General features: G+C 55.4%; 7 protein-coding genes across 7 annotated transcripts; 3 read left to right on the plus strand and 4 right to left on the minus strand.

Moving 5' to 3' along the window:
• Window positions 1-80: 80 nt before the first annotated feature.
• INS49_004384 (uncharacterized protein) lies at window positions 81-1,884 on the minus strand (the record flags this gene model as incomplete). The annotated part of the gene is made up of 3 exons (XM_043165173.1): window positions 81-378; window positions 449-1,668; window positions 1,735-1,884. 3 exons carry the CDS (start codon window positions 1,882-1,884, stop codon window positions 81-83), a joined length of 1,668 nt encoding a protein of 555 aa, XP_043017888.1.
• A 4,122-nt stretch (window positions 1,885-6,006) lies between these two features.
• INS49_004385 (uncharacterized protein) lies at window positions 6,007-7,483 on the minus strand (the record flags this gene model as incomplete). The annotated part of the gene is made up of 5 exons (XM_043165174.1): window positions 6,007-6,573; window positions 6,647-7,006; window positions 7,076-7,152; window positions 7,211-7,343; window positions 7,400-7,483. The coding sequence occupies 5 exons, from the start codon at window positions 7,481-7,483 to the stop codon at window positions 6,007-6,009; spliced, it is 1,221 nt and encodes a 406-aa protein (XP_043017889.1).
• A 2,852-nt stretch (window positions 7,484-10,335) lies between these two features.
• On the plus strand, window positions 10,336-10,761 carry INS49_004386 (uncharacterized protein; the record flags this gene model as incomplete). The annotated part of the gene is made up of 1 exon (XM_043165175.1): window positions 10,336-10,761. One exon carries the CDS (start codon window positions 10,336-10,338, stop codon window positions 10,759-10,761), a length of 426 nt encoding a protein of 141 aa, XP_043017890.1.
• Window positions 10,762-11,047: 286 nt separating this feature from the next.
• Window positions 11,048-12,943, minus strand: INS49_004387 (uncharacterized protein; the record flags this gene model as incomplete). Its single annotated transcript, XM_043165176.1, has 4 exons — window positions 11,048-11,284; window positions 11,348-11,858; window positions 12,005-12,652; window positions 12,714-12,943. The coding sequence occupies 4 exons, from the start codon at window positions 12,941-12,943 to the stop codon at window positions 11,048-11,050; spliced, it is 1,626 nt and encodes a 541-aa protein (XP_043017891.1).
• A 1,682-nt stretch (window positions 12,944-14,625) lies between these two features.
• Window positions 14,626-15,841, plus strand: INS49_004388 (uncharacterized protein; the record flags this gene model as incomplete). Its single annotated transcript, XM_043165177.1, has 3 exons — window positions 14,626-14,960; window positions 15,063-15,594; window positions 15,686-15,841. 3 exons carry the CDS (start codon window positions 14,626-14,628, stop codon window positions 15,839-15,841), a joined length of 1,023 nt encoding a protein of 340 aa, XP_043017892.1.
• A 791-nt stretch (window positions 15,842-16,632) lies between these two features.
• INS49_004389 (uncharacterized protein) lies at window positions 16,633-17,259 on the minus strand (the record flags this gene model as incomplete). Its single annotated transcript, XM_043165178.1, has 1 exon — window positions 16,633-17,259. One exon carries the CDS (start codon window positions 17,257-17,259, stop codon window positions 16,633-16,635), a length of 627 nt encoding a protein of 208 aa, XP_043017893.1.
• Window positions 17,260-20,219: 2,960 nt separating this feature from the next.
• INS49_004390 (uncharacterized protein) lies at window positions 20,220-21,446 on the plus strand (the record flags this gene model as incomplete). Its single annotated transcript, XM_043165179.1, has 2 exons — window positions 20,220-20,550; window positions 20,698-21,446. The coding sequence occupies 2 exons, from the start codon at window positions 20,220-20,222 to the stop codon at window positions 21,444-21,446; spliced, it is 1,080 nt and encodes a 359-aa protein (XP_043017894.1).
• Between the last annotated feature and the right edge of the window lie 3,664 nt (window positions 21,447-25,110).

Raw genomic sequence — 25,110 nt, forward strand, 5'->3', positions numbered from 1 at the left:
TATGCAAAAATTTGCACAACCTCAACTACTCAAATCCATCTCTCCTCCTCCAATTAATACCAATTGAGTGAAGACAGAGCTTATGCCATCACGCCGTTGTTCTGGGTCTCGGGGATGTCGCCCTCCTTCTCGGAGTGGCGCGCCTTGCCGCCGCTGGCGCCCTCGTCGTCGGACGAGTTGAAGCCGTAGCCGCGGGCCATCTCGGCCGTCTCGGCCAGGGTGAGGTGGGGCAGCTGCTCGGCGGCCTGCACGTAGCCGATCTGCTCGTCGAAGCCCTTGGCGAAGATGAGGTCGATCTCCTCGAGGGAGCGGCCGGACGTCTCCGGGTAGAAGAAGTACAGGATGGGGAGGAAGAGCATGTTGAGGACGGCGAAGAACCTGTGGTGGGTTTGTCAGCACCGGGTTGGCCTAGAGTTGCGGAGTGACCTGACGAGTTGTCAAAACTTACAGGTAGGTGCCCCAGCCAATCTTGGAGATGAGCACGGGGGTGATCATGACGATGAAGAAGTTCCACAGCCAGTTCTGGGTGGTCGAGAGGGCGTTGGCGCGGGCACGGGTCTTGAGAGGGTTGATCTCAGCCGGGTACAGCCAGGGGAGAGGCAGCCAGGTGGCACCGAAGAAGGCGATGTAGATGAAGAGACCAACACCGGCACCGATGGCGGCATCCGGAGTGCCAGGGATGAGGCAGGCAAAGACAAGAACCATGGAAAGCATCTGGCCGACGGTGCCGATGAAGAATAGCTTGCGGCGGCCCACGCGCTCGACGACCAGGAACGAGGTCATGGCGAAGATGGCGTACACAATCATGTTGACACCGCCGAGGAGCAGGGCCAGGTTGTGGGTGGTGTCGAGCGAGTCCTTGAACAGGATAGGGAAGTAGTAGATGACGGCGTTGCAACCAGACAGCTGCTGCATGAACTGACTGCCGGCACCGAGGAGCATGCGGCGGAAGTGCTGCGTCTTGCCGTTGGTGAAGACCTCCTTGATGGGGGTGACGCCACCCAGCTGGCCGGTAGCCCTGATGGCCTCGGTGATGAAGGTCATCTGCTCCTGGACCTCGTCGTGGTGGCGGGGCTCGTTGGCCAGGGCCGCCAGCACGGTGATGGCCTCGTCCGTCCGTCCGTGGGAGAGCAGCCAGCGGGGGGATTCGGGCAGGCGGAGCATCATGACGAGAATGACGACGGCGAAGACGCACTGGAAGGCGATGGGGAAGCGCCACACAAAGGCGTGAGGGCCGTACGTGCTGCCGTAGTCGATCCAGTACGCAATCATGGAGCCGACGGCGACGTTGCCACCCTCGATGCAGATGAGCTTTCCACGGTTGTGCGGGGGGCAGCACTCGGCCTGGTATGTCGGTACGGTTGAGGTGTTGATGCCGTTGCCTATTCCGGTTATGAACCGCCCTACTATGAACTGGGCCGTCGCGCCGTGGTTTGGAGGGACAGAGGCAATCTGGATGATGACACCGATGATCATGACGGATGCGCCGAGGAAGATGCACTTGCGGCGACCGAGCTTGTCGCCAAACATCAGGATGAAGAAAGCACCAAAGAAGCAGCCAACGGCGTAGATGGCAGTGACGAAGCCTTGCCAGTTGCTGTCACCGTCGACCTGGGGGAAATCGTGAACGAAGGGGTCCGAGTCGATGATACCGGCCATCACACCTTGCTGTTCTTCAGGTCAGCCTTGTCGACGACACGGTTTTGTTCCGGACGGGGTCAGCTTTGCACATACGTCGAAACCAAACAACAAGAAGTCGGTTGTCGCCAGAGCCGTGATGTATTTCTGCAGGGTGCTCCCGGACTTGCCCCAGTAGGTGGGCACGCCATGCTCGTTGTCCTTGTGTCCCGTGTGGGACATCCGTCTCACCACTTGGGCGACCATTGTGCCTGATTTGGGTGCGCAAACACTTGCTCAGACAATACTGGTGGATGGATGGGCAGGAGTAGGAAGGAGAGGGCCGTGGAGGCTTTGATGATCCAGTGTCCAGTACTGAAAAGTCCGGGGAGGAAAGGGGGGTGCTTTCCTGGGGAATCTGTTTATATATTTATGCGAGGACCACCACGACACTGGCCGCAGTATGTTGATGGAGGAGTACACTGGTACTTCTGCCTCTCCCTCCTACGTACTGTACCAACTGCTGGCGCCGTGTGTATGCGGCATGTCATCATGTGGGAGCAGGATCCATTTCTCCAGAAAAGGATGGAGCCTTACTCGGGCAAACAGCAAAAAAGATTTCACCCACCAACGTCATGGGTGTCCACCCTGGCGCGGAGGTGGGAGTGGGTTTGGACGTGCAAGAACGTGGAGAAGAGGACCCAGTTGTGCCCAGTGTTGCTGGAGCCGAACTGGAGTTGGACGCGGAGTGATAAGATGAGAGGTGAGATACTGAGATTGGGTTCCGAACCTTGGAAGGCCGCCCAACGGGACGTGCGTCCTCACCGCAGGGTCTGTCGCAGCTCGCAGGGTCCCTGACCGTGGGGCTACCGTGTGCGCCGGTACTGTACGTCCTTGTGGCGACGGGCGCGGCGGCCAGCAAGGCTGCAGCTAACACAGGGCAGCACGAGCAGGACAAGGCGCCGAGCAATCCGGACGGTGCCCGTGAGCGGGAGCAGGAGTGGGTACGGAATTGCGGACCATGTGGGCCCCATGAGTGCAGATCTTCCCGACGTCCAAGGTGAAGGGGGCAGGCGAGTGACACCAGAGGCTGGTCTGCTTGTGTCAACATCTTACCACTTGCCAGCCGGACAGTGGTTCACAACGCCACGTCCAAGAGGCCTACGGCTAGCCCAAGACCATGCCAGAATGCGCAGCCCCGAGAAATGAATAGGGCAGTTTTGGTCGCCGGCAAAAGCGCAGGTGGGCGTGACGGAGTCAGGTGTGCAAGTGACGGTGTTGGCCACCGAATGTTAGCGACTGATCGGTTTTGGCCGCGGCACGCCAAGGCCTCAGCTGCTTTGCGTGCCCGGGAAAAGCACACGGGCGCCGCTCGGTTGTTGTTCGGCGCTACTAGATATGGGGATACGATGTTGGGGCCCCGGTGTTGAAAGCCAAATGTTGGTCTGCTCGGACGGAGGCAGCGCAGTACGGCCTGTCAATGGCTGGAGGAGGATTGGAAATCTGGAGCAGGTCCGCTTTTTGCATGTCTCGACGGCTCCAGGAGGAATGCATACTGTCCGGACGGGCACAGTCAGACTGGACAGTACGGATTGCAGCACCCAAGGGAAGGCGGTATGTACGACAATGCAAATGCAGGCCCTTTACATGATGCAGGACAGCCCATCCAGACGTTACAGTAGCAGCTGAGGGAATTCGGACAGTGACGTCGTGGCCCACAAGTTGCCAAGGGGCGCCGGTTCGTCTTCGCGCCAACGCGTGCCAACGTCGTCTTTTCGAGACTGAAATGAGGGTGTCGACCTGATTCATGTGAAGATGCGCAATCACACTCATAGGCCAAAGGCCCAGAAGCAGAGGCGAACGCTTCAGGCCTCGTCCGGCAGCAGAAATTGCCCGCCAATTCCGTTCGTCGCGTCCTGCGACAACTCGGGAGGGATCTGCATGCACATGTGTGTGTACGTACGTATATGCTGGAGTGTGCAGTATACTTACTGCATTTGCAAGGAGTGCACAGTAATAGAACACGGTACGTACTACTCGTCCGTTTGATTGTCGTTCGTTCGTTCGTTCCCCAGCAGCTGGTGGTGGCCTGCACAAGTCAGGTCCCAGTCATCAGGGTCTCGTTGAATCGTTGAAATGCTCGCCGAGTCTGCTGGGTTCTTGACTTCATCCCTGCTGTTTGACAATCCCCAATCCCACGTGAGTTGAGCGACACACGGCCTTGGGGATGCGGCTGCTTTTTTCCCTGGTACAAGATCAGCAGCGTTGCATCTGCCTGCTCTGGGCATGGTGCGGCTCGTGGGAAGGCTAAGGGACTAAGAAAAAGGACGGGTAAAAAAAATAAAAAATCTCGAGACGATGATGATGACAAGCGGCCCGCAGGATTTGATTTGAGGTTCAAGCGTCGAGAGCCGCAGTTGCGTCATTCCCGCTGCTCGGCACCCAGCCCTTGCTCTAGCACCTAGCACATGCAAAGCTGACCGGGCTGGCAAGGTGCAGCCTGCCGGCCCTGTCTGTGTGGTCGGTCGCTTGTGTGTGAGAGACCCGACAGAGTTTGGTCCCCTGCCTGTTGTTGGCCTGAACGAGACATGATGTGTCCCACTCTGCCGCCTCTGCCCGCCCGTTGCCCAGCCTGCAGGGTCTCACAGGGCTCATCCCCGGTCTGGGCATTCCTCCCGTAAATTGCGGCCAGTCAGCACGGCTTGCTCACTGTTTGTGGTGGTCGAGTTGCTTGTCTGGGTCGGCATACCCTTTTGGACAAGCCGTTGACAAGCCGGCTCATAGCGATCATCGTCTTGTCCTTCTTGGCCGGCTGTTGGCTAGAGAACATCACGGCTGTGAAACACTCTCTCTGCGCTCTTTTCTTTTTCTCTCCGTGTGTGTATGGCCCTCGTCTCCTTCTTCAGTACCAGCCTGCCGGGCAGCCGGGTCACTGGCCTAGGTCACTCGGTGGTGCTTTTTTGCCTGGATGGACCCAGAGGGCCGGTTGGGTCCATGTCTAGGATAGACATCCATTCCCACGCGGCCAGTAGAAGCCGCCCCTGTTGATCAAGCAGTCAGGTCGATGGGATTGCCCCTTCACATGCCTCTTTGTCCAAGAATGGCAATTTGGCTTTAGTCATTCAAGTGGTTTGGTCAGGGCTGATCAGTGGAGTATCTCGGTCTCGATGATGTGGGCTGCTCGAGGCACAACGGCGACGAGCACGATGGCACGTGTGCAAGTGAGCTGACCTCGACGTTGCCATCGCGCACACTCGGCGCGAGGCCAAGAGTGTCTGTTGGCTTGTCTCGCAGCCTCTCGGGTTGCTCAGAAATCACGAGCCCGTGTGAGCATCTGAGCAAGTACCGTTGTGCTGCTTCGGTATACTCCTACTGGATATGCTTGTTCTCTACACCTGGGCTCTTGCTGTCGGTCTTCCTCCGAGAATTTCTCCCCCAACCGTGCTCACTTTTCCCCCAGGCTCGAGCTCTAGCGGCCCTGGCAATGGCGGGCGCCGTCTGGTCGTGGTTCAGACGTACTGTGCTTGATTCAGAATGCTTCAAAGTACTCGAGCCCAAGTAGTCCAATCCATCATCACAACCACGTGGTTCGAGCGCTGATCTCAGTACAGCTGGCGAACGCCTATTCTGACCTCCGCGTATGCATGCCTCGCGTGCCTTTGCATCTGTTCCCGCCAGAGCCACAGCACCCTACGATCACTTCTATCTGGGACGCCCCAGAGCCTTCAAAGTTGCCGCGCTTGCCCACTTGAGCAGGTACCGGGTCCACATTTGAACCCAGTGTAGAACCCAGTATACCAAGCATTGTCGTCCGACTGGATATCCAGCCGGTGGAGCCGCACTCTGCGGCCGCCGGCTTGGCACGCCGGCTGCCCAGTCTCGGAGAACAGCTCTGACGGGCGCCTACTTTACAAATAAACCGGATGATGACCGCTGCCCGCGCGTCTTGGCCGCTCTGCTGCAGGGGACGAATGTTTTTGCGATGGGTTATCATGCTGTAGTCACTTAGCACATCATCCTCCTTGGCCAGGGCAGAGGGACTCTCGGACGATGTGATTACAGGAATCGTACGTAACTTGGGTCGCAGATCCTGGTTGAAGAGCGGTGACAAATGAAAGCGAGACAGACCGGCCCGGCAAAGAAAGCCGAGATTGAAATCTGAGCCGCCCGCCGCTCCAACAACTCTCGGCAGGACGAGGACGTCGGCCTACTGATGCGTTCTTGTCATCACTGAGAACTGTTCATGATTTGTCACAACAGAAATGTTATTGGTAACATGGTAAGATGGTAAGATATTGCTACACAGTCCGAAACACTTTTAAACTCCTTGGAACCCACCCGCCGTGCCTTTGCCCATTTCCCTTCCCAAACTCAAACTCAAAAACAAACCTATGCCCTGATAAACTTTGGCTGATGGCTCAACTGGAAATCCTTCGTGGTCAGCTCTTCAACTTCAACCTCCATCCACACCTTGTCCTCGAGACTCTGTCTTACCTCGCTCCAATCTGCCATGCTGTAGGGCAAGGGGTGACCTGCCTTCCAATGCGGTGAGAGGGGTGGGATATCCCCCGAAAACGATTTGAAGTTCCCTCCCTCCATCTCCTCTTCCAGGACACTCTCGTCCTGGCAGTTCTCGAGCCTCTGCCTCAGGCTGTCGAAGTCGGGAAGCTTGGTGATGCCCGCGTCCTCCTGCCTCACAAGCCCGTACCCCCACAGGCCCGACCTGATGTCTGGCGAGTCATAGAACTCGTAAGCGATGCCGCCGGAGAACACACGCGTCATGGCTGACGAGTAGATGGCCGACGTCTCCTGGAAGATGCGCTTGCCGCACGCGCCCAGGTTGCAGCCGTACTGGGAGAAGAAGACGGGGATGTGTGCGTTGTCGAAGGTCTTGAGCTCCTGCTTGTAGCCCGAGATGTGCAGGGTTGACTGGCCGCACCAGTTGAAGTTCGCATACTAACGCTTGCATGTTAGCCGAGCCAATACTACCTTGCAGCGACATCTGGACAGTGGGGTGATGATGACATACGCAGAAGAAGTCCACCGTCTCGTCTTCCTTCCCGGCCGTAAAGTAATCAAAGGTTGTCCTTAGGATCAGCCTGCCTGTTGATGCACTGTACCCAATGGGAAGTTGTCGTTGGCCGGTTATCTCCGTCGCTGTGGCCATGTACTTCTTAACGTCCCGAATCACTGTCTTGATCATTGGTGCTAGAGAGGTCGAGTAGATCGTGCTCATCGCACCATTGGCGACGATGATGCCAAGCGTGTTTGGGTATTGCGCCATTGAGTCTATTGTTGCGAAACAGTCCTCGAGCAATTGTGAGTTGTATGGACGGAACGTTGTGGTGGTGCCCGAGTCGTCGCTCGTGCATGATGATGTTGGAAGGCTCTGTTGTCGGCGGTTAGCCTGTTGTCCCGGATGACCCGTGCGGAGCCTGGCTGGACGGTGCAAACTCACAATAAGAACATATATGCCAGCCTCTGCTAGGAGTTGCATGGCAGCATTGTGACTCCTTGAGCTATCAATGTGGTCTGCTGCCGGTATTAGGGCTTGTCATATGGTTAACAAGAGCCGAGAGGCTGGAAAACCCACATATGAAGAGAGTGTTCAGTCCCAGTTCCTTGAAAAGAGCAATATCTCGCTTGAGGTCGTCCAGACGGTCATCAACGAGGGGATCAAGAGGCCCCTCGCCGTGCAAGCGGTAGACGACGCCCTTGATGAGGAACTAGTAGCCGAGTTAGCAAGAGCAGCAAGACCGTATTGAAATGAACGAGCACTCACCCGCTGGTCTCCCTTGAAGAAGTACCGCCCCTTGGAGTGGATGGGGGTGACGGTGTCGTTACTCGGACCCTGGATGACGGTCATGGTTGGTGGGTTGCTGAAAGTGAGGTATGAAGAAGAAGTGTGTTGAGTGTGCTGCAAGGTTTGATGAGCAGTGTGTTGTTATCGTCAATCCGGATGGGTGGCGTCCGGGCCGGGGGATACAAGCACACGGCGCGGCCATTTTATATGTCGTGGCGGTTGGGTGCATTGGCAATGAGGGAATCGTGATGTCGTGCCGGTTTCATCAGCGTGCAGCACCGCGCTTCAGCAGCATCAGCGCTGAAGCACGCGAGATCCAGATCGAGTGCATAATCGACGACAATTTACGTAAATGAGCCTCTTTTTTGGCCAGTCCGTTGCGAGTTCTGGCAACGTGACGGAGGGAGTTGAAGCATTGACGACCGGGGTGAATTCATGTGACACGGTGAGGTTCTCCAAAACGCTCCCGGCTTGGGACGGCGGCACGGTTGCAATTACGTTATAGCCGTTTGAAATGGTTTCTCTGGGGTAATATTGGGGTAATTCTGGGGTAATGGACCCGGATGACTCCAGTCTTGCGTGTCATTCGCAATTTGTGCAGGCCTTCCACAATGTTCGAGACCTTCCAAACCCGACGCAAGCCTCGACGATTCTGTACCACAATACTATGGCCTTGATGGCCTAGGAGCGTGGGCGACTGTGTGCCATCTCTCGTAATCTACGTTTATTTTGGGCTTCAAGAGTGTCGGTACGGCCCGCCTTGTACCTCTTTCTCTGCAAATTCGCACGTCCTCGCTCCCCTCAAGCGGATCTTTCAGCTCTGAGCACCCAGCCCATGCCAACTAGCAGGCCGCGCCCAGAATTTAGTTAGCCCTTGGCGGAGCTGCGTGCATCGTCGTGATACGCAGAACAGTAGGCGTCCTGTTGTGTGAGACTCGTCACGCGCCCCTCGTCAGTACGTGGAATCCTTCGACTTGGCCCGTGTTGCCGGGTTGACCGTCACCGCAATATAGATGCCCAGGTGCCTAGTGACAAATTTGGAAACCAAGGGTACTTTTGCGTTGGCCGGCTGGCTCGTCAACGCGGCTCGTCGAATACGTGCTATGCTGTTGGTGCTGGGCGGACAGGTGCTCACCTGTCCGATGTCCGCCAGCACCGCCCAAAAGCAGTCTTACCCACAATTCGGTTCCAGCCCACATGACTCGATTGTTCGGCGCTTGCCAAGGGCGGTTGGACCCGGCTAACCCCTGAGAAAGCGGGTTGATAGCCTACGCGTTTACTGTATGTGTCTGCCCCTTAGACATACGTACAATATCTGCAGGTTCCTGGACTAAGCTGGAACTGCATTATCCCAAAATCTGTCTACTTCCCAAGAAATCATATTCCGGGGTAACTTGATCGAATCATTCCTCCAGCAATGGAATGCACACATGGCCGCTGTCTGAACACATGAAAGCAACCAAACCGCCTGCACTGAGAACGGATCAGATCAATTCTGGACCAACGAGCCTCCTGCAAATCAACTGGTCATCTCCCCAGTCATCACCGGACACTACAGATGGACCGGAGCTGCAATGCCTCCTGTTAGGGGGTTGTCATAAGACCCCTAATCTCACTCCTACCGGAGAGAACCGCCAACTTAAATCTCAACCTAGGTCTGGTGCTGATGTCTCATACGAGGGTTAATTTCCTTCCATGTAGTACCGAGCAGGAAAATACGAGACGTAGCAAGAGAAAGCCTCTAGACCTTGTTTAATGAGTCAAGTGAACAGCTTTGATGGCAGCCCTCGAACGCGAATCACCTTGCATCTCCGAAAGCATCGCCGACGTCAGAGACGCGGCTATGCTGGCCGCGGCCTGAAAACTTACTACCACCCTTCCTTCCGAGCAGACAAGCGGCGACTGATAATCATTGCAACTGAGCAGCGGATGACAGCCCCAAATTATGTCCATGTGTATTGGTCAGGAAGAATCACCGGTATGAGAACTACTAAATTTGTGTGACGTGACGTGACCATGTACACCTTATAGGAGGTTCCCAAGCGCTTATTACATGACTACACAAATGCCAGTGCGGTGATGGGATTTCCCTGCACGTGGGTTGCGAGAGACTCTCATGACAGCAGAGCGTAAAATAAACCTTTAGCGCATCCTAGGGGCCCTTCAACAAGGCCTTGCTCATGTGTGAAGTCTCTCACATCATCTCGAAGAATAGCACGATCCTCAAGCGCTTAGAATTAAGCTACAGTACTCCTCGTACTGAGGCTCAACTTGTGACGGCCTAAATCAACAGTAAGCCACAGCCACACAACGTGACTATCGGGCTTAGCCCTCGGTCCATCTTTTGAAGTGGTTGTTGTGTTCTGGTTGACAAGTAACTCTCTTCTATTGCTGGCCCCATCCCCATCACCGGTGTCTCGCACTCGGCCAACATCGATGGCACCTTCGCCGGATAAGATGACACCACAACTAGACGGAGGGCCACAATTCTGTCGAATGGAACACGTTCAAAACACCGAATCCCGAGTCGTCCCCGACACCCAGTTTTGCCAAGTTTCCTTGCAGGCACGATTAGTTATAAATAGCCTAGTAAAGCCACGAGGTACGTTTTCTTTACTTGTGCAGATGTGGCCGTCGAATTTGGGAATCTAATTACTTGATATGGCGCATGCATCAAGGATCTGTATCTTCCTCTAGCAAATCGTATCGAGGATGGTGAAGAGTTGGTGATTTGGTAGGGCCGAAATCGTGATTGGAGGGGCAATGCAGTGAGGGGCCGGCAATAGTCATCATGACATCGACTTCTGTATGAAAGAATCAAGGTACACTAGACTTCTAACAAACGCCCTTCGTAATTGGCACGAGGCAATATACCTAGTTTCTGCACAATAGAAAAAAGGAGGCAGCACAGTATAATGAGCATTTCGGCGGATCCGACGGACGAGCCCATCTTCCTTGACGAAGAGGTGTTGAAACAACCGCCGTCTTCCTTCCCAGAGCCCGAGAAAGGGAACGCCACATGGCACACTCTGCTCTCTGCCCCTGAAACTCCAAGCACGTCTCTCAGTGCCGGCGTCGCGGTCTGCCCCGCCAGTGGCTCCCTCGCCCTGCACAGACATGAGCAGGCTGAGATGTACTACTTCCTGTCCGGCACTGGCGAGGTGGAGGTTGATGGCAAGAGACAGCGCGTGGCAAAGGGCATGACGGTGTGGATTCCGGGAAATGCCGAACATGGTGTGTTCTGTGGCGACAACGAACAGTTGCGGTGGCTTTATGTGTTTCCCGAGGGGAGGTTCGAAGATGTGGTGTACCGTTTCAGTCACTCGCTGGACCAGGTCTGAAGTATGGCCACTCTGAGTCTGCAGAAAGACTTTTCTTGTGTCTTTGCCGGTTGGATGTACCACAGCTGACGGACAGCACGTAACTCAGTCCATTAACGACATTATGGCACGCCTCTGACGAATTTCACGATCGCGCTCGGTTTGCGCACGCGATTGATTTGTTGTTACCTAGGCTTCAGAACAGATGAATGGCAAGATTGATGTAGGAAGAAGGAAACGAGTCAAAGAATTGGAAGGAGCAGGGCCCTGCGAATCCGTGAACGTATCGCCGGGTGTCCATGGTGAATCACAACCACCCCTTGCTCATCTCGACTGCTTTCTGCCACCGGCCAAACATCTTGTCGCTCTCTTGCTTCTTCATCTTTGGCCCGAAGACTGTTTTGCCCTCAGTGTTCACCATGGCGAGGTCGTCGAAGCTCTTCCAGACCCCGACCGCAAGTCCGGCCGCGATGGCTGCGCCCAAGGCTGTGGTCTCGCGCATGGCTGGTCTATTAACAGGGATGCCAATAAGATCCGCCTGAGTCTGTATTTCTTGTCAGTCTTGTTGCTCCAAGCCGGTAGTACTGCCGTCTTCGTTTTAACACACCTGCATCGTGATGTCTGAATCACACATTCCGCCGTCGACGGCCAGTTCTGTCAGTGCGTGTCCACTGTCTTTCTCCATGGCTTCCAGGATCGCCTTGGTCTGGAAGCACGTCGCCTCGAGGGTGGCTCGGGCAATGTGACCCTGGTTCGTATAGGACGTGATTCCGAACAAAGTCCCACGAGCATCATCGTACCAATATGGCGCGTACAGTCCACTGAACGCAGTCACAAAGGTGCAGCCACCGTTGTCCGGAACGGACTCGGCCAGCTCGGAAATCTTCCTACTCGTGTCGACAAATTTGAGATTGTCAACGAGGAATTTGACACTGGAGCCTGCCACAGCGATACTCCCTTCAAGTGCATACATGCGCGACTCCGGACCGAAGTCGAAGGCGACTGTTGTTAGCAGACCGTGAGTGGAGAGGACGGGCTCAGGGCCGACGTTGTAGAGGAGGAAACATCCAGTTCCGTACGTGTTTTTGGCAAGCCCCGGTGTGAAACCTTTCTGCCCACTGCGAGACTAGAGGTCAGCCATCCTTGAATGATGATCCAGGCTTCACGAGTAGAAGAGGAACTGGAGGCTTCGTGCCTCATGATCGGCCCCCGGATGTGTGAAGTAGGTTATATGAGATAATAGGAGTATGCGGATCTTGCTTACACCAGCGCAGCGGATTGGTCACCCAAGTTTCCAGTAATCGGCCTCCCTTTGAGCGAGGTCGAACAGAGTAGTCCATACGCCGATGCATCGGACGAGCGCACAATCTTCGGGAGACAGATCTTCTCGCGGTCGAGGCGGAAGAAGCTGAGCAGAGACTCATCGTATTCCAGCGTTTTCAGGTTCATGAACATGGTCCGCGAGGCATTCGATGCATCAGTCACGAGGAGGTTCTTGTCTATCCCGCCGTTCAGCTTGAAGATGAGCCAGGTGTCGACCGTGCCGAACGCAAGGTTGCCGGCATCGTAGGCCTCCTTGACCTTGGGGGCGTTCTCCAGCATCCAGAGGAGCTTGGCGACCGATGGGTACGTCGACAGCGGCAGGCCGCACAGCGCGGTGACCTCATCAGTCCCAGGGCGGCGCTTCAGTTCCCTCATGAGCTCGGCGGCGCGAGTGTCTGTCCATACTATCGCGTTGTACAGGGGCTCGCCTGTGTGCTTGTCCCAGACCACAGTCGTCTCACGCTGGTTGGTGATGCCGACGGCCTGGATGTCCGCAGCTGAGTGGCCCAACTCCTCAAAGGCCTGCACGGCTCCGTTGATGCATTCCTCAACTGAGGTGACAATCTCCTGAGGGTCGTGCTCATGCCATCTATAAGTCTGTGTGAGTGACCTGCTCCCCAAGGGTGACGGACACAATAGTCATGACTCACCCAGGCTCGGGGTAGATCTGAGTGAACTCAATCTGGTGGGTCACTACAACCTCGCCACGTTGGTTGAAGATCAGAAACCGAGAGCTTGTCGTGCCTTGGTCTATGGCCCCGACAAAGGACTGGGTCGCAGTGACATTTGTACCATTCGTGCCGTTGGTGCCATTCAGGCCGTTTGTCCCATTCGTTCCATTTGGGACGTGGGCGCCGTTCGTCCCGTTTACCCCATTCATGATGCTTCGATGTGGTTGCAGAATCGGTTGTGCGGGTGCAATACTTTGGTTCCAAGGTGTAGTACTTGTCTGAGGACGTACGTCAGACAATGCGGGCTTTGAAGACGGTTGGCATTTGGGAAATGGTGGGAAGCATCCGGCTCTGGAGAAGCTGCGACTTGCGAACCGGCCACGGTCCCTTGGAATAAATCTACGCATATAGCCGGGTGTCCTGGGCAGTAGAGTGAAGAAACTCCGGACCACCCCCGCCCTCCTATTGGCATTTGGAATCTGGGGCAAGGGAGGAGGAGGAGGCAGTGACTTGGCCAAGAACGAAGCGCGATGCCCAAACCCAGTGACCCCTGGTTCGCGCGGCCCCATGGGGAACGTCGCATTGTCAAGGGTGAAATTCTGGGGAACCATGTGGGATCGGACTAGTCTTGCTAGATCGCAGACGGCAGTGGGACCATAGCGTGGTTCGTGTTGAAAAGAGGGGCCGCCATGGCGAGGCCATCCCAGCCTTCAGCCAACTGTGCCTCCCCGAATCCCGATCTCGTTGGCTCACCTGACCTGGAGAAGGCCATACAAGATCGCGACACAGCTTCAATTCCCTTGCCCATGTCCAATCCCCCTCTTCTTCCCCCCTCCCCCCCTGATCCCCCATTGTAAGACTTTGGCGCAACTTCGGCTCTTGGGATTCTTATACTTCCATTGGTACTATAGGTCTCGCCACCCAATGGGTGAACCTTCTTCAATCGGCAGCCTCACCCGACGCGCCATTGTTACATGATCATTGGTAGCTTCCCGCCGTTTGCTACGCCCGCTCACCCGAGCCATTGGTTATTCTCTACCACTTGCCCCTCATTCCTTCGTCGACCGCTCGAGATGCAACCTACGAATAGGGATACCGAGGTGAGGACGCAAACCAGACTTGCACTGCCCTCCTGCTTGGTAGCGTCGTGGTGTCTTGGGACAGCCGAGGTTGGGGAAGTGCTCTTCCGCAGAGTCCGGATCCAACGTGGTGGGCTCAGGAAGGTATCTCCAGATCCTCTATTGCGATCGGGTCGTGGATCGGACCTGCCCTAAAGCATCGACGGTCTTCCTGGGGCAGAATTCATGAGACTATCTCGAGGCTCTCACCCAACCGTGTGAGGATCCTAGAAGGGACGGGCGCATTGTAGCGCTTTTCGTATGATGGTAGAGTTGGAGCCAGAGGGCTCGTCTGCTTCGTAGACTCGGTCTAGGTGACGCATTGACGCTGTGACATCTGTCAACCGAGTTGATTGCCGTGGCCTGATGTCAACGCTCTCGTCCTGTCCCCCTCCCCCCCCCCCCTTGGCCATCGACCTATCTGGCTACGTAGGTCGAGCTTACGGCTGCTGCGGAAGGGCATGGGACCAGCTTCTAGAACTTGAAACCCCCCTACGGCAATGAACGACATCCTTGGGGTCCAGGTCATCCCCAAGATCGGGACAGCGTTGCACCAGGACCTCTGTTTCCATCTTTAGTCGAGGTTAAGCGATGACGGGGAGCACTCGGTGGTATTCCCTGGCCATTATATACACGGCAGTTCGTCACTGCCCCAGGCAATCCTGAGACTGTCGTCCTTCCCTTAAAATAAGAGTCTTCCCCTGCTATACTTTCTCGTGGGGCTGGATGTTGATGACCTATAATCCTCCCAGCACTATCGTTCGTATTCACCAATGGCCACGCAGACACAGACAGAGACCGAAATCGTGGAGGTCAAGGATGACATGATGCCGTCCTTCGAAAAGGCCCCGGACCTGCGCTTCACCAGCCTGAGCTCGAGCGGCCAGATGGTCGAGCACAAGGAACACCTCACTCCACCAGAGACACCTCGCGATTATGTCCAAGAACCGGAGCTTTTCTGGCCCAAGGTCAGGCGGCACCTACAGGATCCATTCTCAGAGTTCTTTGGTACAATGGTGATGATCCTATTTGGTGACGGCGTCGTCGCCCAAGTTGTCCTCAGTAATGATACAAGAGGTGATTACCAGAGTATTTCATGGGGCTGGGGGTTAGTATATCTCAATTCTTCTCTGGCTGAAAGACAGTCGCGTGGTCTCGAATGCCCTACCCAAGCCGATTGTGTGGCATCGCTCTGATTAAATCTCACCAGGCTGGGCGTCATGATCGGAGTCTACGTCGCGAAGAAGAGTGGCGGCCACCTCAACCCGGCCGTCACACTGTCGAATTGTGTCTTCCGCAGCTGCCCCTGGCACAAGTTCCCCATCTACTTCATGGCGCAGCTTCTCGGCGCCATGGCCGGAGCATTCATAGTGTACTTCAACTACAGGCTGGCCATCGACAACTTCGAAGGCGGTCCGGGAATACGCACAGTCGGGGGCAACACATCCAGCGCTGGCGTTTTCTGCACATACCCCGCCCCTTTCATGACCAGAGGCCAAATGTTTGTGAGCGAGTTTGTCGCCAGTGCTATACTCATGTTCAACATCTTTGCCTTTGTTGATGCTGGGGCGGGGGACTTGATCCCACTCTGCTTATTCTTCCTCATCTTTGGCATTGGCGCCTGCTTTGGCTGGCAGACAGGTTATGCCATCAACTTGGCCAGGGACTTTGGGCCCAGGCTGGTATCGTACATTCTGGGCTACGGCAGTGACGTTTGGTCAGCCGGTGGCTATTACTTCTGGGTAAACATGTCCCACAAAAGAATCATTCTCACTGAACCTACCCCCTCCCCCCCCCTCTCCACGCGCACGATTGCGTGCTGATCACTGGCAGATCCCCATGGTAGCACCATTTCCGGGGTGTTTGTTCGGGGCCTTTCTCTATGATGTTTTCTTGTTCAAGGGAGAAAGCCCCATCAACACCCCTTGGATGGGGCTTCGACGGTTCACGAAGCCAAAATCCGATTCGTGGGTTGGTGGAAAAGTCTAGTTGATGCGAGACATGTGCAGATTGTTAGATACTGGGTATCTGGAGTGAACGCAGTTGATGGAGCTTGAATCTTGCTTTTTTTTTTTAAAAAAAAGGCATCCTCGCCTGGAAATGCATAGAACATCGCAATATCCTTGATTGATGTGGAATGCATGCGAGCGAAAATTACAGATATGGGGGCTGCTAGATACAGACCACACTGTCACTTCGAGTTCTGGGATGCTTTGTAGTGCATAGTCTAGGAGATTGTTATGGGTTGGGCAGTGGGTGAGGGTGCAGATTCATTCTGGACAGTGGAAGAGGCAATGCACAAAGTAGAAGGGAAATGATAACGGCATTGAAGAGATTGCATCTGAGCTGCTGCTAGATTCGAAAGTAAGGCCCATGAGCGTGACCGTTTCTCGGCAGTGAGGAGCCAGTAGCTAATTTGGGTTGAGGATGGGTGCAGCGTGAGTTGTCTCGCTTTTATCCGGTCCGTGTTGATTACATAGGCACAGAAGTACATGTCTCACATGCGTGCTTGCGGACTGTCACCATGCATACAAAGCACTATGAATGGAATAAATTCGATCGCTCAAGTAATTGGAAATCTATCTGCCCTAAACCAATCCGTAGCCATCAGCCCATCTCAAAGTTGTATAAGTAGCCGAATACAAGGAGCCATTGTGCACCATCTGCGAGCCCCCTCTTCTTCACTGGAGTCCATCGGCTGAAGCTGGTCCGTTTACAGCAGATTTCAGCTCCTAGAAGGCCAATATTTCTCATCGACTCTGGGGTGCAATTGTCCCGACTTAGGTGGAACAGATGGGAATGTTGATGACCTGGCCGATCTCCAAGGCACTCGCATCCACACCTGGGTTGGCAGCGACCAACGAGTCCAAAGTGATTCCCAGTCTCGAGGAGATGAGGAAAAAAGTGTCCCCGCTGACAATGGTGTAGGTGTCAGACACTCCGGCACTTGCAGAGACACAGGTGGCTGTGCCGGCTGCGGTCCGGCAACTCTGGTTGTCCACCTCGGCCTCGCACACCTCGGTCGGGACGGCCAGGACCTGGCCGGCGAGGATAAAGTCGGGATTGGTCAGGCCGTTGGCCGTGGCGATGTTGCAGACTCCCGAGTCGAACTGGAGCGCGATCTTCTCGAGCGTATCCCCGGACACGACGGTGTAGTCTGTCGACGGGCCATCCACGCACGTGGTGTTGTCGTCTCGGCGGAGCTTTGGCACGGCGTCACCGCCTCGGTTTGTGACATCTGTGGTGCAGGAATCCAGTGTGCCGATGGTGGTGTCATTGAAGTGGAATTCAACCTTGGTCGTGGCTTCACAGCTCGATCTTTTGGCCAGGAGGTTGGAACCTGAGCCAGATGGGAACGCTGCAGCCAGGGCAGCCATGGCGACGACGGGCAGAATTGTGAAACGCATGTTGACAGTGATTTTGGCGAGATGTGAGATAAATGGTTATCCTAATTCCGACAATAGCGAGAGCAAAAGGATAGTTGTTAGTTGTTCAACGAGAGGCAATTAAAGAGAGACAGGGCACAAGAAGCCAACGACTTGGATTAACTAGATAGACACAACGACAGAAAGGAAGCTGCCCTTTGGTATTTATACATAATCGTCCATTGATGCTGGCAGTCACCCCCTTTTTGCTGCAGAGCCTTGGAGGCGCATGCGGCTCGGCTTAAAGGGGTTGGAGGCTATTCTGAGTCCGACGCAACGGACAGTATACTTCTCCGTGGACGCTGAACAGCGCCTTATCGAGCCGTATCTAATTGACTTTTCTTGTGTGTGTCCGTTTCAGGGAAAACTTTATCCTGCGGAATCCCGCCAAGTGCGCATGAACCCGGGGCGGCGGTGGTTACCAGAAGCGACCGTCGAGCGCCTCAGAACACTGGACGTCTTCGACTCGGCGAAGCCGGACCTGCCGATGACAAGGCGCAGTCACAGTGTTTCAGAAATGCCATAAGAGAGGCATCCCGCAGAGCAAGCAGCAATCCTGCGGTCACAATTGGAATCCGACATTGTCTCCTGGTTCGAAGTGCATGAAAAGTGTGAGCGCCAAAGAAAGCAGCATCACTTCAACATGTGGCGCCGGAAAGCGGTCGTTCGGAAAGAAACTATCCTTTCACAATCAGCCTGCTTTGTTCCATTGTGGATGGCCGCTAGGATAAGCAGGTGACATCTCGTCACGTAGGAAGAGACGCAGGGCCAACGCAATGACCAGCTGGCGGACGAATACACCTATAGTCCACTCCGTACATTGCCTCGTGACGATGGAGCCTCGATGTCCAAACTCATCCTGACTGTTTGATAATAGTCGATAAGAAGGGTTGAGCTGTTGATGGTACGGCTCAGGGCAGATGTAACGTCACCCTCAGGAGCCTCGAAAGAAGACCGCTGCTTTGGGAGTACTTACGAGTCAGGGCCCACTACTGCGGTGGTCATACTATCTGTATGAAACTGAGTATCGTGAACGTTGCAAATAGTGAGAAGGAAAAAGAAAAACCAAGTTGCTCTGTGCGATACCCCTGACACAGAGTTATGAGAGTAATATTCCAGGACCGTCGTAAAGAGCGGCGACGATATGGGCTCGTCGACAAAACATCTCGTATGGAAGAGACCGTTGTGTCTGCTATTTTCCATAGCGGTCTTGTTGATCGGAACGCAACCATCACGCAGCAGCAGCTGGCCGTCGCTTGCCTGCACTGTATCCTTCGCAGCATAGCTGATTTCCAACCCACATCGCTGACTACAGTGAGCATTCACTAGACGATCAGCTGCACAACAGGTATACGCCCTCGTCATGTGTACCGTAAATCGTTCTGGCACAACGTTCATGGCGGTTATGTGAGGCGCTTTGTGGACCGCAGCCTGCGGCATCGATTCGCTCGAAACGTGTGTTGAGTCGTCGGTGGTTTTCGGCGGAAGGTCGAGGCTGCCATTGAGCAGACATTGCAGCTCGAGCCTTGTTCGAAGGTCATGTTGTTCTTCGGGATAGTCTGGACGGTCAGCTGAAGAGAATGGAAACAAGTCGATAGGTTTCCTGGGTTTGTAAGGGCGACTCGTTGCTGGTATACATGCAAGGGCCATGCTCATAACAGGACGGGAGTCTTCGCATGCAAGGCTTTGGCTCAGTTGCAGAAAGCATACGGAAGCAGTCATTAGAGGGAGGTCGGGAGCCCAAGATGAGAATGAGATTGCAAGTACAGTATGACCTGGAAAAGTACGCGTAAAAAGCCGTTGACCGAGCGATAAAGCCTACGGCAAACAGGCTTGAGGACTGTGGCTTGATTCCAATGTTGCTCAATACATTGGCTGTGGAACCAAAACACCGGGCGAGGTACCTGATTTGATTAATGGGCGGTGAGGCCGGTCGAAAAGGAGGGCGACCCTCCTTGGTCAGGATGATTCAGGTCTCGCATATCCCTATTGTGGCTTATCCCTTATTGTGTGTGATGGCTGATGGATACCGTGAGTGCATCCTCCCATGGAATGCCTCTTCCAAGTTCTCGGGGCGATGGTGTGGAGAGTGCGTGATCTCGGCTGGGTGATCTCTTGCAAGCATTGACGGGCGACGAGGTTTCCCCGGGCAATGCGAGGGCCACGGGCCGGTCTTTGTTGGCCGTTTGCCCCTGAGGCCTACCCACCTGTGGAAATTGACAACCTCGCCGCAGCATCTGAATCAGGGATGCAGTTGTCTGGGCCGTTGCACCATGCCGAACAGATGTCCAAGAATCCAAGACTGCGAAGAGCTCGAAACGGACAACGGCCAAGATGCGCAACCGTGTTCCGTGTTCCAGGCACCCCGAGATGGTAGACCATTGAATTCAATGTCATTTTTTCACGGCGCGAAACCCTCTGAGCTGACATCATAATTCGGCACTTCTAGGCGCCCCATCCCTGGAATTCCACGGGGTCTACGCGGCCCTCACAGCCCTCCGGCCAACCGGGTGTGGGCCCTGGACCCGGAGATTTTCACGAAAATAGCAGCCGCGACCCACCGCAATCAAAGGCCCCGGAAGGTCCAGGAGGTCTCGACTTGGTCAATCACGGCAAGTGGTCCACTCATCACCACTCATTGCGGACCACAACGCCAGATACGAGATCACTCGGCGCCGGGAGATCAACAACTGCCCTGTTTTCGATCACCAAACGGACGACCTTTAAACGCGGTCGATCCAGCCCTCTCCTGGGCTGCGGAAAGAGGTCACCTCCCTCCTCACCCATCTCTGGATCATCACTCTTTCAAGATTCACGGGTGTCATTCTTTTGCATCATCCCCCTAAACCAAGGCAACACTATTATTTAATAATTCCCTGTTACTGCTCCCCTGTCCTGTCGTTACTCGCATAATCCCCAGACAAATCAACAAAGCCGTCAAGATGGTCTGCACCAAGAAGTCGAGTGCCGTCGCAGCCGTGGCCACCGCCGCGAGCTCTTTCTACGGCGGCTACAACGCCACAGCCCCGACTGGCGTGCCATCCCCGACCGGCTCCTTTGCCCAACCACAAGTGGCTGCCGTTGCCGCCCCGGACAGCGGCTCGTCTTCTGCCGCCGCCGGCGCCGCCAACTCGGGCATCAAAGGCTTCAACTACGGCGCCTTCTTCCTCGACCAGCAGGCCAAGGTCCAGAACGACTTCGAGTACGAGTTCACAAAGGCCCAGAACCTGGCCAACACGACCGGATGGAACAGCGCTCGTCTGTACACAACGGGTAAGTAGATACATTGCTTCCAGCCCGGGCTCCCCCCCCACCCCACAATGTCTCTCGCGATGTCGATCTCCCGCGCGATGGGTGTCGATCCCGTGACAGGTCATGAGTCTCTCAACAGGAACATGTGAGGCTAACTGGCATGTACAGTCCAACACGGAACCGCCAGTGACCCCATCCAGGCCATTCCTGCCGCCATCTCAACCAAGACCACCCTTCTGCTCGGCATGTGGGTGTCTGGCAGCGAGACGGCCATCGACAACGAGCTCACCGCCCTGAAGTCAGCCATCTCCACCTACGGCTCCGCCTTCACGGACCTGGTCGTCGGCATCTCGGTCGGCTCCGAGGACCTGTACCGCGCGGCCCAGGGCGACTCCTCCAGCCCTGGCGTCGACGCCGACGCGCTCATCAGCTACATCCAGAAGGTGCGCGACGCCATCGCGGGCACCGAGCTGGCGAGCGTCCCCGTCGGCCACGTCGACACGTACGACAGCTTCGAGAACGGCACCAACACCGCCGTCGTCGACGCCATCGACTGGATCGGCTTCGACGGCTACCCCTACTGGGAGAAGGCCAACGGCAACTCGATCGAGGCCGCCCACGACCTCTTCTACACGGGGCTCAACAAGACCAAGGCCATCTCCAAGGGCAAGCCGGTGTACGTCACCGAGACCGGCTGGCCCATCAAGGGCGACGACTTCGGCTCCGCCGTCGCCGGCCCCGCCAACGCCCGCACCTACTGGAAGGACATCGCCTGCACCCTGGTCGAGAGCAACGTCAACCTCTGGTGGTACAACCTGCAGGAGTCCCAGAACGGCCAGGCCAAGCCCGACTTTGGCATCTTCGGCGCCGGTGACCTCAACCAGGTCGCCCAGAGCTACGACCTCTCTTGCCCATAAATTTAGGAAGATAGCATCGGGTTCATAACAGGGAAGGCCTTCATAATTAGACTTACCAAAAACACTTGTGTGAATGAGACTGTATGGGGCTGTCGAGGAGGCTGAGTCCTATGTCTTGGTCCATCATCGCGAGATGTTGGAAGTGGAATACTAGCTCTTGTCCTACCTAGAATAACTTATACAAACCATTCACTCGATTTATCCATGCAAGAGACCCGAGTTATGGTGAATGAATTTGAGTGTGGATGCATGCAAATGACAAACTAGAAAATGGTCTAGTTTCGCTGGTTCGTGTACTCGTTGGCTCACAGGTAGTCGCTAAGGGTCCCAATGAGTACCATCACCCATTACCCAATATCCATAACCGAATAATTCCTGCCTTACTCATAACCGAGGAACAAAGTACCCTACTGCGTCTTCTGAGTTGCTGAAGGTACCTCACTTGCAGGGAGTCTGGCATGAGAATAGTGGGCTTATGCCGGGCCCGAATTAGGTGTACAAATGGGCCGGGCCTCTGTGACGGCACAGCTATATAGGCTACAATGGTTTCCAGAAGGCGTTCTGGAAATTTTGACCTTTTGGTTCCTTTCGCTGCAGTGTAGCGGCGCAGGGCGCCGTCTCAGCCCCGGGAGGATCCTTCTGGAGACAGATTCCGAGGAAATCAGAACCTTGTCGAAGTGCAACAGCAAAGCAGCAGTAGGAAGTCGTCACTGGGGCATACCGAGGCGAGTAGAGAGCAACAGGTAAAGGCTGGAAAAGGCTAGCAGCGATGATTGTACAGTGCTTAGCCGTCGATTGCACGGACGTTCTGGTTCACATAGGTCCTATAGCCGTCTATTCGTGGAGGTTGTGATGCAAGCGGTAGCCAGCGAGTGGAGTGCCAGCGCACGTTTAACATTGCGCACATCACTACCCCAGCAGGCATACTAGAGTGTAGATACTGGCGGTATTCGGAACTTGCCGCTGGGTAGAGGCGTCTCAGTACCTGGGCGAGAGACCGCGATGCCTATGTCTGCTCCCTTCTACTCTGAGCTGAGTGCAACAGCTGTGGCCGCACTGTAACCGTACCTGCATGGACAAACATGACGTGCATGCAGTAAACACAGGTGTGTGTGGTATGTGGGTGTGGACCGTCTATCACTCAGGTAGCATCAGTCTGCCACGCAGCATCGTGCAGAGCATTATCGCCGGAAAGAGGCTGCGGACATCACTGGAGCCAACGATGCCATTCTGCTACCACGGCGGAAGACGCACGAAGCACATCGTCACTATTCTGGAGTGAGCGTTGAACTGAGCTCTCAGCTTGGAAGTCCAGAAGTACCGATCCAAGCAAGAGGCAAACAAATAACGGAGCGCTCAGCAGCGACCTCGAGTGCATGTGGTTGACGGCGGCTAACGACGGTCAAAGTCCAGAACGCCACACCACAGCGGTCCAGGTCAAGCAGGGGAGAACTCATAATTACCGCCACCGCCGCAATCAGTACACTAAACGCAAGGGTGTTATGATACCCAGGAACCGACTGTCACAAATCAACTCTCGAGCTCATGTCGTTGCGTAATACTCTTACTCTTCACCGGTCGGCCCGCAGTCCCTGGGGATCTAGGAAGTCTCGCCCGTAGCAACTTGGGAAGACGAGTGCTACGAAGTACTTGGCAAAACCTGCAAGGCTCAGTACCTGATTGGTACTACCAGAACAGCATGGGCTGTTATCTGGCGCGCTGCTGTTGATTGACTGACTGGTTGGTAGCAATAGAAGATCGGACGTTATCCGTATCAATTGTCTTCATGATAAGTCCAACGCCGCCGGAGTAAGGCATGCTTTTTTTGGCAGGGAAATGGGCGTTGTTGTTTGAATGCGAAGGCCACTCGGAAATGATTCTGGGCGCGCGCATTACCAACCCCGAGACGAGAGGCGGGAGAGAGAACGACTGGCTTGACGGCCGCGTGATTGGCCGACTGGCTGTTCGTTGGGCTGAGTCAACTGGGTGGAGTGCCGCATGCAGGTTGGTGGAGAAGGATTGCCTTGGCTCACGTCACCGCCGTGGCATTGGTAGCGCACCTGGTCGGAACGGGGCAAGACATTTTCCTGCAAAAGGACCCGAAGGGCTGGTGGCACAGACAAACCGACAGCCACGATACCAGTCGTGCGAGCATCCTGACAGCCTGACAGGCAAGACCTGAGGACAGATAAGGCCGAGAGCCTGACGGGACGGAAAAGAGGAGGAAAAGACAGAGTTTCGAGGGCGGCCTCAACACGGCCGCCCTGAGGGGAGGGGACGGAGTCTCGCTGGGGAGAGCCTGGAGCGGCGAGGAGCGACGAGTATTTAGCTTACTTCTGAACCCCTCGGCGCTGAGCCAATTCAGTATGGCCCGAGGTCCGCCCGTCCATGCAATGCTAAGTTCACAGTGCCGGCTCCCATCCCGTCCACCGACGAGCATTTGGCGAAGCTTTCTCACGAGCGGGAAGACCACGCTGTTGCCTACTGGCAGGCTGGTGGATGCTGTGATACTATCTATATACGAGAGGAAGAATGAAGGACTCAGAGGACTCGGAGGACGAGTGGGCACAGGACCACTGCAGAGGACTGAAGGAAGGACTGGGAGCGAGCACCGTGTCACCATCACACATGCAGGATAGATCTACTGTACCCTATCTGCCTCACAAGCATGCAGGCTCCAGCAGCAACCTGGTCTACCCCGTGGGCTCCTCCATGCAGCAACACCATGCACACCACGCAAACCCACCCACAATTTCCCCATGGACATGCCTGACAGGGCCCGCAAGGGACTCGACTCACGTGCCCACTCTTCTCTTTGTCAGACAGGGAAGAGGCATGTAGACTGTGCGTGTTTCTTTGGGTGCTGCCTTGGGTGGCCTGGTGGCGCGGTGAAAATCCCTCGCTCTCTCTCTCTGCTGTTCTGGATCGAACCAACAGATACTGTGCCGGATGTAGATGGCCAGGTCTGGGAAATAAACAGACTAATCCAGAGCTGACGGGACATGGGCACATGATTGTTAGCCGGGCTAACTGGTTGCGTCCCTCGACGCCCCACCCGTGCGCCCCAGAGTCCAATCCAGTTCTTCCAGTTCTTGTTCAAGTGAGCCTAGAGTGCCAGTCGCCGCCGCCGGTTTCTGCGCCAGGGCTGCGCCGAGCCCACGCCGTCTGCTCAGTGCTCAAGGGTCCCGTCAGTTGGCAGTGATAAGCTTGCATTCCTGCCCCATCCTCGAACCCTGCACGCGGCCTTGGCTCCGCGCTCTGCCCAATGACGGCGCCCCCCACCACCCTCGTCTCATCAACAGCCGACAAGGATTAGCACGGGGTTGGGACCTGAGCCTGCTGATGCTACAGTACTCTGCTGCTCTGAATGCTGCTTCCCTCTCTCAATGCCTGTGCCGTGCCCGAGCGAGTGGTACCGCGGGAGCCAGAGAGGCGAGGCGTCTTGAAAAAATCAAGCTGGATTCACTTTTGCTAGACGACGCATGGATGGATCCAGCTAGCCGGGATGGTATAAGACATGACCCTGTCCCCAAAACTCTCTTCCTGATCAAAACCTCTCCTTGTCTTCACCTCTCCCACCTCAAGTCACTCAACCTTGAGCCTCTGTTCTGTTTGCTCTTCCGTTTAGCCCTTCTCCCTTGGGCCGTGACTGATCGTCTTGACC

This window comes from Diaporthe citri (assembly GCF_014595645.1).
Source record: "Diaporthe citri strain NFHF-8-4 chromosome Unknown scaffold_12, whole genome shotgun sequence".
In the NCBI taxonomy this organism is placed as follows: Eukaryota; Fungi; Ascomycota; class Sordariomycetes; order Diaporthales; family Diaporthaceae; genus Diaporthe; species Diaporthe citri.